Here is a 20235-nt window from a genome sequence, read left to right on the forward strand (position 1 = left end):
CCCACGGGGGACTGGAGAGGCAGCCCAGTCCCCAGAATACTGCAAAGATGAAAGGACGGTATGGGGTCAGCAGGTGGCATGGTGGTTAAGGCAGTTGGATCCCACATGGCTGACTGCACAGTTTGAGACCCAGACCCCACACCTTGAAAAACACACCAGGCGTGTGTGCATGCATGATGAAAATCCCAAGAGAATGGAGAGGGGATTGCAGCGTGGACATCTCCCGCTAGGGGTGCTATCTCATTCCCCCCCTTCTCTCTCTAGTGAGCACATGCACCCCTTAGAAAAATTTTTAAAAAATAAAAAAGGGCATTGGTCACTCCCAAGTAGCAATGTCTGAGAGGAGTCAGCCCAGGCCGCTCTGGGGAGACACGAGGCTGGTTGTCAGCAACAGGTCCTCAAACACTTGGAGGTGTGGGCCCACCGATGCGAGACTCAGGAACCATGAGCCTCAGGGTAGAGGGGACAGCTGGCTGTCACCATCCTGCAACTTCCCTTCCCCAAAGAGCAGCTTGAGTCCTTGCAGGTGGTGCTATGGCTCCCTTCCCGCAGGACACACACTTGTCTCTGGCGCCCAAGCACAAGGACAGGAGGGGCACCTGGTCCAGCTGCCATGGCCCCCACCAGCTGCAGGACTCGACGGCGCCGCCACAATCGTGCATGAGGAGGGGATTCGGCAGAGGCTGAGCAGGCAGGTGCGGAGATGTACCTGGCATCCTTCCCGCTAGCGGGGCACAGAGGCCCCTGGCTGCCCCGATGTGCCCGATAGTCCTCCCGCCGCTCCGACCAGAGCCAGTCCAGACGGGGGGCATGAGAGACGGTCCTGGGGAGGAGCCTGGGAAAATAAACACCCTGCAGGACTCACGCCAAGTAGCCCGCTGGTTTCTATCTGCTCCAGGGCACTGACAGCCCAGGAGAGGGGGCCGTTACGGAAGTGGCAATGGCCCAGAAGCCGGAGGCTGGAGCAGGGGCTGAGCAGGGCTGCTGCTCAGACCTCCTGAGGGCCAGGCCCACCTTCTCCCCCAGCAGTGCAGGCTGGCCAGGGCACCTTCCCTCCCACCCCCACCCCACAGTCGAGGCCTGAGCTGAGGAAAGGCCCCCAGCAGCAGTGGGCACGGTGATGTGCAGGGCGGCTGGGAAGCCAAAGGAGCTTCAGGAGAACACAGGTGCTTGGCTGGTGCCAGCAAGGGGCAGGGCTGGGCACTCAGGGGCCTGCCAGTGCCTGCTGAGCCAGGCAAACCACGTCGCCCATCACTTCTCGTGGTGAGAAGATCGAAAGTCCAGACCAATCCAGGGCGCTCGCTCCTCCCCACGACAGCTGACCTCGGAGCTCTGGCCAGAGGACCGCCCACAGGGCAGCACGAGATGCCCCAGCTCAGCTCCGTCCCAGTGCGGCCCGCTGGCCAGAGCGTGTCTAGCCGCAGCCAGTGATCCAAGAGACTGGGTCGGAAGGCATCTGAGTCCCAGGAAAGCCTGGCGCCCAGAAGCTGGGGCCATTTTAGGGTACCTGGTCCCTCAGAGGTGAGGCCCTTGATCATGGGAGCCCCATGGGCCAGGGGGTCCATCCAGCCTCTGTTTCTAGACCGGTCTCAGGACACAGCCGGGTGAGGAGCCATCGCCAAGCCCCTGCAGGGGAGAGCGGGAAGGAGGCATGACTGGTGCTTCTGTTCTCAGCTTACAGATGAGAAAAACAGGCCCCAGAGAAATGCCAAAGTAAGCCCCAAGCATCCTGGCGAGTTAAGCCGTGGCCACAGTCTTTAACCTCGTCCGCTTAATCTCACGATCCTCTCTGAGATTGGTGGGGAGCACGTCACAGTGCTGCAGACAGTGACCCAAGTCACCTTTTAGTTGCTCTACAAATGTCACATCTGCAGAGGGGCCAGCAGAGCCACCCTTCCCAAGTGGGTCCCCTCACCTGGCAGTGGCCAGGACATGCTGTTCTCTGTAGAGTCCCTCACGTTGGGCAAAACAGACCCTATTAGTATTTCTTTTCTACAGTGCTGTTTCTCCCGCTGGAACGTAAGCCCAGGAGGGCAGGAAGCTGGCCGACTGGTCCCTGGCTGGATCCCAGCACCTCATACCAGGCTGGGCCCATGGAAGGTTCAACGACTGCTGATCATGGAATCTTCAGGGACTCCTGCGTAAGGGTCAGTCAACAACAGACTATGGGCCAGGCCACCTGCACTTGTTAATAAAGTTTTACTGGAACACAGCCGCACCCATTTGTCTACATATCATCTGGGTTCACAGTACAAAAGTGGCATTAAATAACTGCCACACAGCTGGAAACAGTCACCAGGCCTGGAGCTCTGCTGGACTGTGTGCAGATAAGATATATCTGGTAAGAGGGAGTACCCTTCTACGGACCCGAAGGAGAAGGCGGCCCAGGATGGAGAGGCCAAGAGTCCCTCATAAAGCCGAGAGCCCAAGCTGTGCATTCTTAGGGCAAAGGGAAACAAGAAATGAACTCACTACTCAGAAAGGGGGAGCAAAGGAGCCTGCCCGTCTCTACCCTAGCACTGGGTGCAGAGGAGGAACAGTCTCTGAGGAATGCAAACCACAGGCAGAGAACACAGTGGTCTCAGGGGCCGCCACTTACAGGTGTCAGCTCTCTGCATAAACTTGACTTCAGCTCCAGCCATGGCACCTGTAAGATGCTACTGGCTGTAAGGCACACTTGGCTTGAGACGTTAACCAAAGCGCACCTGAGAACTGAATGGCGGCCTTGGAGTGGAGGCTGTGTCCAGTGTCCAGCCCAGGCCCAGGGAAACCCCAAGCAGGGCACCCCACCTCCCAGTGTGGACAGGGAACTGCAGGGCCTGCTGTGCTGGGAGCCCAGAAGCTGGGTAGAGCTAGGAAGAACCAGAGTCCCAGGGCCACAGCTTCAAGGGCCGCTGTCCGGCATGCTTTCACGTGGAGAGAGCATCGCGTATAAAAGGCCAGGACGCAGGCCAGCTCCCAGCAGGGTGCCCTGAACGCAGTAGGCACAGAATCAGCTTGGGAGTGGGCGGACGGGCGTGCACTGAGAGTGACTCGATTTACGTGGACATAATAAACGTTTCTCCTCTGTAGCTCTGCGTGCTTCTCTACCCTCCGGCCCTGGTCTGCACCTTCTGGTAAACTGGCCACGAGAGAAGACACACAGGCGAGGAGCCCTCATCTCCACAGATCCGGACCAAGAGCCTCTGCCGCTAACAGCTTCCAGTGCTGGGATGGAAACCAGCCCAGCATTTCGCAACCGGGAGGAGAGGAGCGGGGGAAAACAAAAACCAACAAACAAAAACCACTTTTGTCGGAAAAGAAAGGAGATCTGGTGGTAAATTTCTTTTAAAGACAGTGATTTGGGTTAAAAAAAAAAAAAAAGAGAGGGAACCAGCAGTTGGCGTAATGGCTATGTCGCTGGCCTCCCACGTAGTCGACCGCGGTTCCTGTCCCAGACCCGGTGGCTTAAAACTCCTGCCAGGCGCGTGTGCGTGCGTTCCCAAGAACCTGAGAGGAGAATGGAGGAGAGGGGATTGCGGCGTGACCATCCCCCCTGGGGGGCGATTTCTCGCTTTCTGTCTCTAATGTCTCTCTCTCTCTCTGGTGAGTGCACGCGCCCTATAGGGAAAATCTCTCCAAAAAAAAAAAAAGAGAGGGAACCAGCAGTTGGCGTAATGGCTATGTCGCTGGCCTCCCACGTAGTCGACCGCGGTTCCTGTCCCAGACCCGGTGGCTTAAAACTCCTGCCAGGCGCGTGTGCGTGCGTTCCCAAGAACCTGAGAGGAGAATGGAGGAGAGGGGATTGCGGCGTGACCATCCCCCCTGGGGGGCGATTTCTCGCTTTCTGTCTCTAATGTCTCTCTCTCTCTCTGGTGAGTGCACGCGCCCTATAGGGAAAATCTCTCCAAAAAAAAAAAAAGAGAGAGAGATGGCATATAGCCACTCTTTATTTAATCTACTTTCTAGATTTAATGCATTTTTTAATCAAGAAGATAATAAAGAGGATTTTAAAAGAACGTCAGTTTCTCTGGTTCCCATCTAGGAAGAATGAGTGTCTCCTGAAACCATCTCATCATGTATGAAGAGACCCTCAGACATCTGCCTCCCCACCCCCATACCATTCTGTCATCCCAGGAGGGAGGCTGGGACAGTGACAGCACAGGGGTGTCCTAAGCTCTGCAAAGGCAGCCTCACCCCTGGCTGGGAAGGCCACCAGCACTCAGGAGGGAAGGGGAAAGAGATGCACTTTTCCAAGTGCCCACCCCCTATCTCATGTTGATGGAAGAAAAACGACACCCAGGAGGAGCTGCTTACACCAGCCAGGAGGTGTGGGTGTGAAGGGCAATCCCAGGACGAGGGACTGCAAGAAGACATGGGGGTTTGCTCAGATGGAGACAACCCAGTCGGGTAATGCGATGCTGCAGAAGATGGCGCTGCTGGTGCAGGGAGAAGGGCAGTATTTGCCCAACATACACCAGGTGATCAGGCATCCTACAAGGAGTCCTCCTGGAGGACTGCGCTTATGTCAAAGGCCACTGGTGCGAAGGTCTGGAACTTGCCCTCGAGAAGCCTCCAGAACCACCCGGCATTGTTTAGAGCAGCCCCTAGCCAGTACACCTCTAACACAGTGTTCTGCAATGGCCCTGCAGTCAGGCCAGGCAGAAGGTGGGCCCCAGGTTGAAAAACACCCCTCAGCAGGGTCTGCAGGCTGCTCCCTGAAGGGCCATCTCCAACGCCCCTGAGCACAGCAGCGTCACGCAAAGACCACTACCACATGACATCCGAGGGACACCTGGGGCTACATCCTGTTTCACACCTGCTCACTATCAGGGAGCACGGTGGGGGCAGCCTGTCCACCTCTGACTTCTCTGAGGTCCTGGGCAGCAGGGACGCGGCAGCAGCTGACTCAGTCTTCCCCATTTTGAAAGCAGAGACACGAGGTAAGGACAGTATGGCAGAGCAGTTCTGCCCCTCCTTCCCTCTGTCCCTCCCTGAAGGACCATGCCTGTCCAACTGACCCCACATGGCCCTCAGGAGGCATCCTAAGGATGGCAAGCTTCGGGATGCTTCCTGGGTGTCAGATGTATGGGGCCCCACAACGGGGGGAACAGGGGTCTCATACTACTGGGTCATCAGAAAAGTCATGACATGTTTTCCTTTCTGTGCTAAAATGCATCATGACTTTCTGACAACTCAATAGTTCTCCAAGGCCCCCTTACCTACCTGCTGTACACAATCCTCAGCCTTCAGGCCTCCTTTCCACCCCAGAGGGAGCGCAGGGAGCGGGGAGAAAGAGTTGAAGGACAGACAGCGGGTGCCACACCCATCATGCCCTGGGTCCGGCCCGGCCTGAGGTGGCTGGCATGAGGCACGTACCTGACGTGCCCGCGGAGAAGTTCTTGAGCGAGGGCCTCTGGACCACAGTGTAGGACTCGCCGACCACGAACACTTTGTACAGGACGGCGTTGTGGTTGATGAAGTTCTGGACCACGCAGGGCGGCTGGATGGCACTCAGGCCCTCCTGGTTGAAGACGATGGCCATCTGGGGAGACAGGGCCAAAGGCTCCGTCAGCATTCAGCACCCCCAGTCTCCAGCAGAGGGCAGCTCACCTGCCTGGGCACCCCACCAAAGCCCTCCCTGGCCCTGGTCTCAGCAGGGTGAGTGGAGGGGAACTCAGGCAGAGCCCTGAGGCTCGACGCCCTTCTGCTGCGGTGGGTGGGCTGGGCTGGCTGCACTGCCCGGCTGCCAAAGCACTTGTCACACTCTGATCCCAGGGAACAAGACCCTGGGAGCATGTGCCCAGCTCTCCTGATACCCTGAGTCTCTTCCAAAAGGCCCAGGATAGGGAGGCGGGAAGCAGAGGACTGCGGGTCAGGGGCTGGGCGGCCCTGGTCATGGCCTGTACCACGCACACCCAGGCTCAATGGCTATGCACACCTGGTAAGCCAGTGTTATGCTCATGACGCACCTCTGAGGTGCACCAGCTGCCATCCCCCTTTCACAGAGGGAAACTGAGGCCCTGAGAAACTCAGGGACCTTCTGCAGAGTGAGAGCATGGAAGGGAATCAGGTGCACTCTGCCTGGGTCTCTCACACACGGTCATGGATACTCAGCAGACGGGGGTCTGTCTCTGGCTCCCAGTCCCACTGCTGTGGGGACAAAGGTCCTCAACAGGGGGACTCTGTGAGGGACAGTGGAGCAGCTGCAGAAAACCTCTCCGCTTTGGTGGAGGCTGCATCTGCCTAAAGCCTGCTCTAAGGACAACAGGATGTAGGGATGGCCACAGCCCACTCAAGCCAGCTGCCAGGGCTGGGGTCACAGCTAATCCCTCAGTCTGCAGGGCCCCAGGGAGGAGCCCCCAGAGGCCTGGGCTGCTGAGCAGGGATAACAGGGCCTAGACAACTGGCCGCCTGCAGCGGCTGACACCCCTCACATCAACTGTCACAGAGCGCCACCCCTCCATGCTCCACGCCTGGTGCTCAGCTGGGCAGGACAGAAGCAGAAATCCAGGCCACAAAGAAAAAACACACAGTGCCTATATGTGTTGGGGCGCCGAGGGGCAGTGACATCAAGGGACCACACATGGGACATGAGAGAGAACACGCACAGCTCTGGAGGCTGAGGTGCAGAGGCCCCCCCGGCACTCAGCCTAGGCTCGGGCAGGGCTCCCGCCCTGTGTAAATGCACTTTCCTCATCTGCAAGGTGACAAGTCACTCCCGGGGCTGGCTGGCCCGAGAGACTGGCCAATTCCTTGGCTTAGAAATAAAAAGCACACAAATGCCGACCGAGGTCTGGCGGCACCCATCCTGGTCCGGCTGTGCCAGGGGCCGGGAGTTCAGAGGTGGGGCCTGGGCTAGCTGCGATGTGGAAGGGACTGCAGTGGCATGGGCGAGGCCCCCATTCAGAACGGCCACTTTCCTGGCTGAAGCTGATCGCACCGTCCTCATCGTACCCAACACACCCAGGGTGCCTCTAAAACATGGGAGGAGCTCGTCGTCCTGCCCACCCTCACCCTGTGGCCGGGGCATCCTCTGCTGCCAAGCGGCTCCCACGGCACTGCATCCCCCAGGGCATCTGGGTGCTCAGGGTGGTGCTGGCTGGACAGGGGAGGCACCAGGGAGCAGGCTCATGGTGCCACAGATGGGATGGCAGTGGCCCATCTGAGGGTCGGGGTGCCCTGCAGCCCCTCAGGAACTTCTCAACAGCTCACCTGGATCCAGAGCTTCCACCCTAAGACCTCAGCTTTTGCTCCAGGGCAGCTGGGTCCCCCTCAGCCCATCACGGCAATTCCGTGGGCAAGGCTGAGGGGACCATGTGCGGCAGCCCCTTCACGTCACAGTATTGTCACTCGTCAGTTACAAAAGTGGTGCTATCGCTCCGACAGGCTGTGACGTGGCCAGTCACATCGGTGCTGCACAGCACCAGAACTGGCCGCTCTCCCACCCGTTCTCCAGCCCTTGTGAGCTACAGCAGTGGCTCCCTCTGCTGCCTGTACTGATTCAGGCTGGCCTAGTCACACAGCAACTGTGTTCATCCAAGACTCTAAGGGACGGGCAGCAGAGGAACCCCCAGGTGGGAGAGGGGCAGGGGAAGGTGGGCAGGTGGCACTGGTGGTGGGGAGGGGAGCACGATCCCTTTGCTCCAAGCCTTCCTGCTCCCGCCCACACGGCCATGAAGCACGCCCAAAGGTGCTGCTCCTGGTTCGGGGCCCAGTCAGGCAGCACGGATGACCCACGTGCTCCTGATCGTAGAGATGAGACCTTTGTGGCAGGTGATTTCAACCAGCTGCCCTGTGTTCCTCCCTGTGGGCAGGGCCAGCACCACCCTGGCAGGTCCTGCCACACTGACCCATTTAGATGCTTCCCCATGACCAAGCTAGCAGGAAGCGCATTGCCCAGTTGACCAAAGGCCTTTGCTGTGGGTGGTCTATCCTCACTCGCGAGCTGGAGGGGGCAGTTCTGACCGTGGGAAGAGGAGGCTGCCCAGGTCTGGCTTCCCCACTGGGCCACCTGGGTCTGGGTCTGCTGCCCAACACACCCTCACACATACCTCGTGTGGCGGCCTCAGGCTGAGCTGTGCCCAAGAGCGTCAGACAACCTCCTGGGTGTTTCCCAAGGACTATGAAGGCAACAGCCCTCTGCTTGGCCCTTCGCGCCTCTCGCCCCCAAAGGCCCTCGGGTGTTCACTCACGCCCCACCACATCTCGCTGGCGCTGGCTCCCTGGGAGCTCCTCTGACTGGGGCAGGACTCACATCTCAAGCATCCTTCCCAGGCACTCAATGGGGCCTGGAGCATCCGGAGTGGTGGAATGACCAAGGGGCACCGGCAGGTGGGCCCCATCCTCCTAGCCCACCCTGATGCCGGCAGTGCTGTGGCTCCTGAGGCAGCAGAGGCCGTCACTGGCCCTCACTAGGACCTGGCCCAGCCCTGTCACTGAACAGGCCCTAAGAAGGGACAGTAAACAGGCCAGGGGACAGAAAGCCAGGGAAGGCCGCCTGGGGTGAGACTTGACAGGTGATGCGATGGACTGCAATTGTGTGCCCCAAGTCGAGTGTGCCCCAAGTCATTCACACCCAAGTTGTATACTGAAGCCCTACACGGTGGCAGCTGGGTGGGGCTGTGGGAGGCAGTCGGGGTAAAGTCTTGATGGGGGGATGCAGTGATGGGATTAGTGCCATTGTAAGAAGAAACCAGAGCACTCCCTCTTGCTCTCTCCCCTCACACATGCATGTGCACATATGAGGGCATGTGAGGACACACATTGCTATCTGTGAGCCAGAAAGAGGCCCTCGCCAGAATCCAGCCCCATGGCACCCTGGGCTCAGATTTCCGGCCTCCAGGATGTGAGGCCGCCCAGCGCGGGGCGTGTTGCTATGGCAGCCCAAGCCAATGAGGCTCCAGAGCAGGCCAGGGCAGCACGTCTTCTGGCCCTGCGGCAGGCGGGCACAGGAGGAGGTTGGAGATGGTGTACAGTCACTGCGTTTTTCTGCTCAGTTCCTGCGGAGCCTGGGGGAGGAGGCTGCCCAGCCTGGGGCTGGGCCCAAGAGCCACGAGCGCAGGGCAGCAGCAGGCTGCAGCTGGGCAGGGTGCAACAGGAGCCAGCGAGACACAGAAAGCTAAGGGGACAGGGAGGGGCAGTGGCAGGGCAGGGGCGGGGAGGCAGCTGGGGCCAGCCAAGTCTTCCACTCACCTCGTGAGAGTTGGTGCCATGAGCCACCCTGGTTTTGCAAACTGTGGGTCGGGGAGAGAAAAGCAGAGAGCAATTAGCGAGGCCACTCACCCACAAAGCCCGACCCAGCAGACATCGGGGCCTCGGAAAGGAGTTCTGAACACCGCAGGTGCTCGAGGATGGGCAGGGAGCTGCTGTGGTACGCTGACCCCCAGCTCAATGACAAGTAATATCTGCACTTGGGGTGATGTGGCCAGATGCCCGTGGCCAGCCAGGAAGGGCCCCTCCCAGAACCCACTTCAATGGTGGAGGTGGGGGTGGAGGACCCAGAGACAAATGTCCTTGGCAGCCAAAGGCAAATCCAAACCCAGAGGGGACGGTAACCACCCACCCAGCCCATGGTCCCCTCCGCCACCCCGGGCCCGCTGGGGTACGCACTGAAGGGAAAAGCCAGGCCGTGCTTCTCCAGGAGCCTCATGGTCTCGTCCCCGCACAGGCTCGTCAGCTCCAGGAAGGGCGGCGAACAAATCCTGTCATCTAGGGCAGAGGGAGGCAGTCAGCGCACCTGGGGCCACCCGCAGGGCCCAGTGCCCCATCCGCACCCCGGACTCCAGGCCCGTGTGTCCGGGAACAAAAGCAATGGCGTGGGCTTTAGTGACATTTCCTAACTACACTCCTGTAGTTATAAAATGCACACCTGATAGCTAGAATTTGAAGAGCGTAGAAAGGCGAAGAATACCGTAGTAAGTCATTGCAGCCATTATGGCAACCCTCAGCCTTTACTGCAGCAGCATACAGGCGCGGGGTCTTCAGAAATTTCATGGAAAATATATGATGAGAAAAGGAGGCATGAACTTTAATGGTTTTTTGCACCAAAATAAACGTGTACTTCAACACCATGTTCCGTGAACTGTTCTGATGAGCCCTTGTACGTTCAGACTCTCATGGCTTTAGAAGAGGAGACACCAGAGTAACCTGAATTCCAACTCAACCAACTGTGGCCATTTTCCTAGTTCAATAAAGACTTTCACCGCGTGAAACACTGGCTCAAGGACCATCGCAGGACAGTGGTGAGCTGTCCTAGCAGCGGCCAGCACCGTGCGGAGGGCTCTGCTTTATCTCTGCGGTCAGCAAGATAATCCCGGAAGGAGGAAGCTGAGGTCAGAGAGACTGAAGAGCTGGCCTAGACACACGGCTATTCCCCGCCAGGGTCACAGCAGGATCCACTTTGCCACTGCACCGGACAGGCCCCTCTCTCCGGCCCCTCTCTCCGGCCCCTCTCCACACACTCAGATTTTGCCAACCCAGGCCTGCCGCTCTCTCCCCTTCCCATCCAGGCTGTCCTGACTCCTCATCTCAGAAGAGCACCTGCCCTCAAGGGGGTCCCCCAGGTGGAGGGTCAAGGCACGTTTCAGTTTCTGCAAAGCTCCGAAGCGGGGTTGCTGTTTGTCATAGGCCCCTGGTGGCTGGCGCCCAGTAAGGGTGGGACAGCCCTTGTGGGATGATGTGTATTCTCAATCTCTCTGTTGAGTACTGAACTACCAGTTTATTACTATCACTTCTTACCTCAGTCCCCTTCTCTGCTAAAGACCACAAGCTCCCAGCAGGTAGAACCATTCTGGACTTTGGGGAACAGAGGCAGGGAAGGTCTGGATGCTCCTGAGCTGAGGAGGCCCCCCCCCGGCAAAAGGTCTGGATGCTCCTGAGCTGAGGAGGCCCACCACCGGCCCCTCAGAGCCAAAGCAAGACTAAGCCAGAGTGGCTCATCCCCAAGAGCCTCTGGCTATGTTGCTGGCGAGGAGGTCAGCACATTAGCAAAGTAAGATCCAGCCTCATTTATCTTATACAAACAAATGCCAGGGATTCCACAGGGCACAGTAAAACTGTTTTCATCTCCCTCCTCAACACCGCAGCCTTGTCCTAGGCAAACAGGCCCAAGACTTGGGGGCTGCAGAGTTTGTCTGGGGCCCAGGAGGGTGCTCTGCCGGTCCTCTGCCCAGGGTTCCATTTCAACCCTCAGCGTGCTGAGATGCTGTGCAGAAGTACAGACCTACAAACAGGGGCCTCAAGAAACAGCCATGGTCCCAGCCAAGGCGGTCAATAACAGCAGGATGAGGAGCCAGAGGGAGAGGTCAGGAAGATTAGGTGGGGAGGCGGAGCACATCTGGAAGCCTCTGTCCAGACAAGGCCCCGCTTCTATCCCAGGCAGTCTGAGCCAGCCGAGGACACCAGCAAGAGGCTGACGGGCCCTCCCTGGCTGTCAAGGGAGAAAGCCGCCCCTGTGGAAGGAAGGCTCAGGGCTTGGGGCTGGCTGCCACTCACAGCCCTCGCAGCCCTGCCCAACGGGTGTGATGCTGAGGCCTGGACAGATGGAGGTTAGCAGTGGGCAGGCTCAGACAAGCACCCGCCTGGCCTGGCAGGGACCTGGACTATACCCTTGGCACAGGACGTGGTCCATCCTCCTCTCATAGGAAGCTTCAGAGGCTTCCGGGGTCCCTTACAGACACCCCTCCCACACACACCAGTCTTTCTTGGAAGTGGGAAATCACCTTGGCTTCCAGATTCTGGCTTTTTATATTTTGGTGTCCCCTTCACCGCCCCTCCCCACCCCAGCCTATTGAAACCTGAGCAGCATCACTGATGAGCCAGCATCTCGGTAAACCACCTCGCTCTGTGCCGGATGCCGTCCCAAGAGCGCCCCGAGGACTCCTTGACAGATGACAACAGGCACTTGGCGGTGGCAGTTGCACACCGGCAAGTGGAGCAGGGGGGCTCACGCCCTGGCAGTCTGACTCTAGGTCCAACCCCACAGCCCCCCGGGAGAAGAAATGCCCATTGGGAGCTCCAGCTCAAGGGCGCCTCCCTCAGAGCTCCTCTGCTCTGTGGCAAATCTCAAAGCGAGCAGCTTCAGCAGGTGGAAACCAATCAGGGCACTATGTCGCTTCAAGGAGTAAGGGACAACACCATGCGGTCATCTCAATAGACACAGAAAACAAATTGACAGACTCTAGCAACCATCAAGGGAAAAACACTCAAACCAGAAATAGATGGGACTTCTTCAACCTGATAAAAGGCACCTACAAAAACCTACAAATTAAAAAAAATTTGCCAGTGGGCACATGAGCTCGCTGGAGAGGGGGCACCCCTCGCGGGGGATGGTCATGCTGCAATCCCTCCTCCTCTGTCTCTCCCTCCTTTTGGGATTTTGGGCACGTGTGCGTGCATGTGCACCCATGTTTCTCAAGCCATCAGGTCTGAGATGTAAACTGTGTAGTCGGTCATGTGGGATTCACCCTCCTTAACCACTATGCCACCAGCTGGCTCCCCAAACTGACACTTTCAGATAACATCATACTTCCGAGTGAAGGCTGGATGTTCTCCCCCTAAGGTTGGGAATAAGACATGTGTACCTGTTCCTAGCACTTCTACTTAACATCGTACTATAGCTTCTAGCCAGGATCATCAGAGGTGGGGAGAAAAGGAAAGGGAGAAGTAAAACCATCACTATTTATAGCTAAGATGAATTTATGTATAGAAACTCACAAGGAATTCTCCCCCATCTCCCCCCAAAATCCAAAAACTATTACAGCTATTAAATGAGTTCGGCAGGGTTGCAGAATACAAGGTTATTATAGGAAAAGCAATTGGATTTCTATACATTGGCAATAAACAATCCAAATGCAAAATCAAGAAGTCAATTCTAGGGGCCAGCAGATGGCATGGTGGTGAAGGTGCTAGCCTCTTACATGGCCAACAGTGGTTCACGTCCTGGAAATGGCAGCTTACTTTCTCACTTTCCCTCCCTCTCTCTCTCTGGTCAAATTAAATATTAATAATGATAAATAAGGTAAAATAATTCTTTTAAAAATAAAAAAGTCAATTCTAGGTGCAGAATCATCAGAAAGGATAAAATAGTTACGAATAAATTTAACAACTAAGTGTAAGACTTAAACATTGAAAACATAAAAAACATTGAAAGCAATTTTAAAAGACCTAACACATAAAAAAAAAACCCAAACACTATATTCACAAATAGATTTAATACTATTAAGTTAGCAATAATACTCAAACTGATCTATCAATACATACTCAAAGCAATACTCCGTCAAAATACTAGCTTTCTTTTTTTGCAGAATAATCTAATCCTAAAAGGCCTATGAAAATGCAAGAGTCCCAGAATAGCCAAATATCTTGAAAAAGAAGAGCAAGGTTGGAGAATTCACACTTCCTGCTTTAAAAACTTACTACAGGGACCAGCAGTTGGCGTAATGGCTATGTTACTAGACTCCCATGTAGACTTGAACTGCGGTTCAAGTCCTGGACCCGGTGTCTTAAACTCACACTAGGTGCATGTGCATGTGTGCCCAAGATCCTGAGAGGAGAATGGAGAAGGGATTGCGGCGTGGCCATTCCCCCCGGGGGGTGATTTCTTGCTCTCTGTCTGTCTGTCTATCTCTGTCTTGCTGGCAAGCACACAGGCCTTATAGCAAAAACCTCTCAAAACAAAAACCAAAAAACAAAAAAAAACGACTACAAAGTTACAGTAATTGAGACAATGAGGTAGTGGCCTAAGGACATGCATAAGATCAACAGAACAGAATCAGGAATCCAGAAAGAAACTCATGTATCCACACTCAGCTGATTTTCTACAAGGGTGGCCAGACAATTCAATGGGGGAAAGAATATTCTTTTCAATGAATGGTGCTAGGACAACAACAACACATGCAAAAAATCATAGTTGGGACCCTATCTCATATCATATACCAATTAATTCAAAATGAATCATGAGGGACCATGACGTAACGGGTACATTACGTAGCCAACAGCTGTTCAAGTCCCAGATCTGGAGCTTAAAACTCAAATCAGGCACGTGAGTTTGGAAGAGAAGAATGGAAGAGAAAAAGGGACTGCAGCATGGCCACCCCCCGGGGGGTGATTTCTCAGTCTGTCTCTCTGGCGAGCTCACGTGCCATACAGCAAAAATCTCTCTAAAAAACCAACAAATAAAATGAATCATGACCTAATTTTAAGCATTAAAACTGCAAAACTCTTAGAAGAATACATAGGTGCAAATCTTCATGACCTTGGATTAGGCAATGGCTCCTTAGATATGGCATTACCAGCACCAACAAACGGAGTAAAAAGAAATAAATTGGACATCACCAAATTAACTTTTGTGCTTCAAAGGACACTAGAAAGAAAGCTAGGGGCCAGCAGGTGGTGTGGAGCTTAAGGCAGCCAGATTCCACATGACGGACAATGTGGTTTGAGTCCCAGACATGGCGGCTTGAAAATCACACCAGATGTGTGTGCGTGCACTGCTAAAAATCCCAGAGAAGAATGGGAGTGGAGGGACTGCAATGTGGCCATTCCCCTGGGGGCTGATTTCTCACTTTCCCTCTCTCTGGTGAGTGCACGCACCCTATAGCGAACTAAAGGAAAAAAACCTTCTTAGCAACATTACTCATAGTAGCCAAAAAGTGGTGACAATTCCAGTATTCAACGACTGAGAAACAGATAGACAAAATATGGTATATCCGTACAATGAGATATTATTCAGCGTAATAAAGGAATAAAGGTCCCAACATAGATGAACCTTGGAAATACTATCCTAAGAGAAAGAAGCTGGACGCAGAAGACTCTGTATTGTAAATATTGCATGATTCCATTCACCAGAATGTCCACAACAGGCAAATCCAGAGCGATGAAAAGGAGGTGCGGACGGGCTGAGGAAGGGGGCCGGGGAGAGACCACACCTGGCTACATGGTGGGGGCGGGGGTGTGAAAATGGTCTAGAATTAGTGGTGATGGCTGCCCAATTTTGTGAATAAATTCAAAAACTATGGAACAGTATGTATACTTTTAAAGGGTGAATTCTACAGCACAGGTATTACATCAATAAAAGAAAAATAGGAAAACCTGAAGCAGCCCGGCAGCAGCTGGTGCCGTCAGGCTCACTCCTTGCTGGCCACGGGGCCGAAAACACTGTCCACCCCACGTCTCCTTTGACGCTCCCAGCAAATCCGCAGAGTCCCACTCCCCGACCCCACGGGGTCCAAGGCACAGTCAGGGAAGGGAATGTCCAGAGACATGAAGATCAAACACTTCCAATGAATGCCACACCCGGCTTTAGGGCAGACACCCCAGCTCTCCAAACTCTCAGGGTCTGATGTGAAAGACGGCAGCCTAGAGGGCAGCAGGGGCCACACAGACAAGGGAGGGGTTCCTGTTCACTTCCTACCTGGAGCTGGCTGACCACCTGAGTAGCAGGGCCTGGGCTAAGACCCATGCATACCGCCTGAAGGGCTCGTAGTTCTCAGGCCTGGCTGCCGACTCACCCCCAAGGGCACCAGCTCTTGGTGAAGGCAGTTCTGAGCGTGCGGAGCAGAGGCCAGAAAGGACCTCGTCCTTCCCTGGGCTGCCCAGAGCCCACCCCACTCGGGACGCTGGGTATGAGAGGCTGCCACGTCTTTTCTGCTTGAGCCGGCGTTTGGCTACTTGCAGGTAAAGCCATCCTGACATGCCTGTGAAATCGCAGCAAATTAGGAACTACAGCTGGCCGTATTTTGGTTGCAACAATCATTCAATAGTTTAAAAAAAGAAAAAGCTGAGCCTCTACTATTGGGTCACTGAGAAAGTCATGACACAGTTTTGCATAGAACAGTACTCTTGACTTTCCCGAAAACCCAATGAACTCTAGGAGGTAGGGATATGACAATAAACAAACCACAGAGGTGGGGCGTGTGATTTGAACACCACAATGAAAGGTGAGCCAGCGGGACACACGTCTGGGGGAAACGAGCCCCCAGCAGAGGGAACAGCCAATGCGAAGGCCCGGCATGCTGCTGTGAGGATGCACGAACTGGACTCGACCTCTGAGACCAGTCCAGGGCTGGACACAAGTCACCTGGCCAAGTGAGAAGGTTCCGGAAGGGACCAGGCCCTGCACATCAGAGCTGGCAGTTAGCTGCCTCCACAAGCTGGTGAGGCCCAGGTAGAGCCCCACCCCTCCACCCCCACAGTACCAGCAGCCACGTAGGCAGGGCCTGTGGGAAGGACAGCCACTAGGGTTCCTCCAGGCCGGCCATGGGAAGTTCCCCGTCAGAGACTATTACGGTAAAGACCCTGGGTAAGTCAGCAGTGGGAGCCGGGAGGCTATTTCCAGTTCCCCCAAAAGGCTACTGTTTGTTTATCTACCATCTTTATTTCTGGACGGGGGCGGGAGAGGCTGTTTTTGGTAGATGGTGGGCTGTGTTCTTCTGAGAGCTGTAACGTCAGCTGCTGGGAAACCGAAACACTCCCACCTGCCCTCTCTGCTGCCCAGGCCAGAGACTGGGAAGTTCCAGGGCACTGGAGAGGCAGGTCCCAACACAGCTCCAAGTCCAGAAAGGGGAAGGGAGTAAGGAGTTCAAGGCTACATGCGAGCTTCGCGCAGGGCCGGGACAGAGCCAGCAGCCTGGGCCACATGCGACTGCCCAGTCGCTCTGCCAAGTGTCCTCGCTCATCCACTGGCACTGGCAGCTACAGAAATAGCAAGAGAACAAAGTAGCGAATGACCAACGGGCGCAAGAGGACAATGGGGACCGGGGAGTGGCAGGGCTGGGTATTTGAACGTGCAGCTTCAGAGCCAGCCAGCCTGACTTTGAACTTGGCATAAACCACTGACTGGCTGACCCCTTGGGCAAATGGTTTAACTCTGCGGAGCCTCGCCTTCCTGGTCTGTGCAGTGGGCGACGCCTCCCTAGAAGGTTGCTGAAAGGCCTGGCACATAGTGGGCACCCAGCTATGGATGCACATGGGGGGTCACAAATCATGGTCCAAGGTCCAACCCAGCTTCCTGGGGCATCTCAGACTCCAGCTGCGCCAGGCTGAGGGCCTCTTCCTTGCTGGCTTTCCTTGCGGATATAGTCCCGCCCCTCGGCCTCACTGGGGTTTGGGGCTCTTTCACATGTGGGCTTTCCTTCTGAATGCTACTGCGTCGGCACCTTCCTGGGACGCCATCCTGGCCACCTGACGACAGGCATTTCAGTGGTGCTGGTTTTGCTTCAGTGAACAGCTTCATGCTTGTGGCAAATCGTCCCCACAGGCCAAGTTCCCAGAGTGGCTTTGGGCACACGGGAATCGACATTTCTGTGGTACTCGCCTCCCAGGCTGAGGCTTTCTGTTGAGGGCACAAGGCAACCAGCAGTTTGAGTATGCTTCTCCCTCCCCCGGCTAGCCCCATTTCAGTGGTGGCCCTTTACGCAGGGAGGAGGACGGGCAACACAGTGAGCAGCCCCGTCCCACACACAGGGTCCCTGGGGCCAGCAACCCACCTAGCAGATGGGCCAAGCAGAAGACACTGTGGCTGGGACAGGGGGCGAAGGGGAAAACGGGGCAAGCAGCCCCGTCCCACACACAGGGTCCCTGGGGCCAGCAACCCACCTAGCAGATGGGCCAAGCAGAAGACACTGTGGCTGGAACAGGGAGCTAAGGGCAAAGCGTGACATAACAGCGAGCAAGGAGGGTCCTTGGACGTGGGCCGGGAGGGATGCAAGACCCAGCAGCTCACCGGGCTCTGGGCAAGTCAGGAGCCGTTAGGGTCTTGGGAATCCCATCAGCAGAACGGGTGGTGATAGGCCCAGGCCAGGCCTTTCAGCTTGCTGGTGGTGCCACACGAGTCAAGGATGAGAAAGTCGTGGGGTGTGTGAAACGTCAGGTTAAAAAGCCAGCTGCTGTCTGGGGACAGGCAAGGGCCTGGCGCTGCCACGTGAGCATGCCCTCCACACCCCACAGGGGGCTCCGGGCACCAAGCGGCACCAGGAGCCAAGAGGTGGCATGAGACCCTTGCTGGCCCTGGTGCCCATTGGGGGCAGTCAAGGCAACAGGAGCCCCTGCCCCTGTGCTGGCTGGAGGCAGGCCCAGTAGCACAGCCTGGGGCTCGGGTTCAGGAGTTCAGGCTTCTAACTGCATCCTGGGAGGACACGGCATCTAAACGGGCCTTGATGAAGGCATGAGTTCCAACCTATCCTCCTGGGTAGGCTGCTGCGCCGGCATGGAGTTCTCAGGGTGCGAGGCAGGACGCTGGCTCATGATGGCCTGCTGGGTCGTGCTTATGGCTGTGGCTCCAATGAGCGAGTGAGCAAATGAGCAAACTGCCCACTGGCCCGGGGGAGGTGGCCATGTCAAAGGTGGATTCTCACAGGACACCACCACCCAGGGCACATGCACAGGGGAGGCCCTGGCTGTGTGGGCCTCAGATGTGGCTCACTGGAGCTGGCCTGGGTCCTGCTTTCTTGGGCCACACCCATTCCCAGGGTCCACACTGTCTGGCAGGAAACAGCTACTTAGGAGGCAGTGAGGGGCTCCTGTGTCACTGATGGGCAGGCTCGAGGCTGGGTGGGCAGCAGGCTGTCACGGAGTCCTCCCAAAGCAGGAGCCAGGGCAAAACCAGTGCCCTGACCTCTCAGCCCCAGGGCCTTCGCACAGGCTGGGCCTCAGTCTGCTAGCCCTGTCTTCCAGCCCCTCGTGGCCTGGGAGGCTTCTTGGAGCACCCCCTTCCACTCACCAGGAGGAGGCCTCTCCCACTGCAGCAGCCGAGGGCCCTGTACTGCTGACTACTGGTTGTCCACCTCGCCTATCCAACTGGGCGCCCATGCAGGGTCCACAGAGGGCCCAGGCTGCCCGAGTTTGAATCCAGCATGTGCTGAGGGCAGCCCCCAGGCTTACCTCCCGGCCCCGGCCAGAACTGGCTGAACTGTCATCATCACCAGGATTCGCATCCAGCAGTGTCACAAGTGAGGCGAACAGGGGAAGTTCCAGGACGTGGGTCAAATGCCAACTACACACTGAGAAATGGGACAGTAGACACATCTAGCAGTGACGTCACCATACCCAGGGCCAGGGGAGGCAGAGAAGACTGCCTAGAGGAAGCTGTCCTAGCAGAAGCGGCTTAGATGCCAGAAGGCCAGCCATAGGCAGCACAACTCGGAGGCCTGAGAGCAGCCCAGTCACTATGACCTGGGCCACTAGGCAGGCCACTCGCTCTGTAAAATGGGACAACGCTGCCCATACCCCAGGGCTGTCCCAGGGGCAGAGAAGCCACACCCATGGAGGGCATTTGGGTCACTTGGAAACAGCCGGCCCTGTTCCTGAGGACACACCACCTCCCGGACACCTGGGAGCACCAGCGCCAGCCATCCTCCCGGCCTGCCCTGGGACACCACGGGAACACGTGCTGTGGCCCCAGCTCCGGCTCCTGGCCAGCTGCCTGGAGGAGTGTCCCCAAAGCCTAATGCAATAAGCCCCTCATTGGTACCCTCGCCCCAAAATCATCCCCCCACAGCGGCTCCTCTACCCACAGATGGCCCGCGCCCTGGCATCTCTCCAATGCACCTACCACCCAACCACACCACACACAGCAGCTCAGTCTTGGTCAGTCAGGGTCTCTCCCCTTTTCTTGCCATGCCATAATCCTCCCACTTCAGCCTCCCAGCAGGGACTGCAGGCACCTGCCACCACACCCAGCATTTGTTCAGACAGGGCCTCCCTATGTGAGCCAGGTCGGCGTCCAGCCTGTGCTCCTCATCAGCTGCCGAGTCGCTGGGGTTACAGGTGCACACCACCACGCCTCGCCACGAGGCTAGACTAGGATGTGGCCCGGGCCACTGTGGCCAGGCCTGGCTCGTCTTCATGAAACTCACTTCACAGAGGCAGCTCCCTACTCGGGAACTGCCCCACTCCCAGCTGACGCCCAGAGCTGTCCTAGGCCTTCACATGCCATCCTTAAGCACCTTCTTGTGATGGGTTGTCTCCCGGAGTTCGTTTTAAAGTCCTAACTCCATGCCTCAGAATGGGCTTGTACTGGGAACTAGGGTGTTTAATTTTTTAGAGGTTTCTGTCTCAGAGCACATATGCTCATTGGAGAGAGAGACAGTGAGAAACCACCTCCCTGGGGGATGGCCACACCGCAGTCCCTTCTCCTGGATCTTAGGCATGCACACACATGTGCCCAGCGTGAGTCTCAAGCCACCAGGTCTGGTCCAGTGGGAGTCCAGTGATGTAACCGCTACACCATCTGCTGGCCCCAAGGGGGTCTTTAAC

General features: G+C 56.4%; 1 protein-coding gene across 1 annotated transcript in view; it reads right to left on the minus strand.

Moving 5' to 3' along the window:
- Positions 1-20235, minus strand: part of ITPK1 (inositol-tetrakisphosphate 1-kinase) — a gene marked incomplete in the record, with an annotated part of 178242 nt that overhangs the window by 13835 nt on the left and 144172 nt on the right. Inside the window, 3 exon segments of the mRNA XM_014590644.1 lie at positions 5359-5524; positions 9175-9215; positions 9592-9690. Of these exon segments, the coding sequence (XP_014446130.1) occupies positions 5359-5524; positions 9175-9215; positions 9592-9690 (306 nt within the window).

This window comes from Tupaia chinensis, unplaced genomic scaffold (genome assembly GCF_000334495.1).
Source record: "Tupaia chinensis unplaced genomic scaffold, TupChi_1.0 Scaffold000469_1, whole genome shotgun sequence".
Lineage (NCBI taxonomy): Eukaryota > Metazoa > Chordata > Mammalia > Scandentia > Tupaiidae > Tupaia > Tupaia belangeri.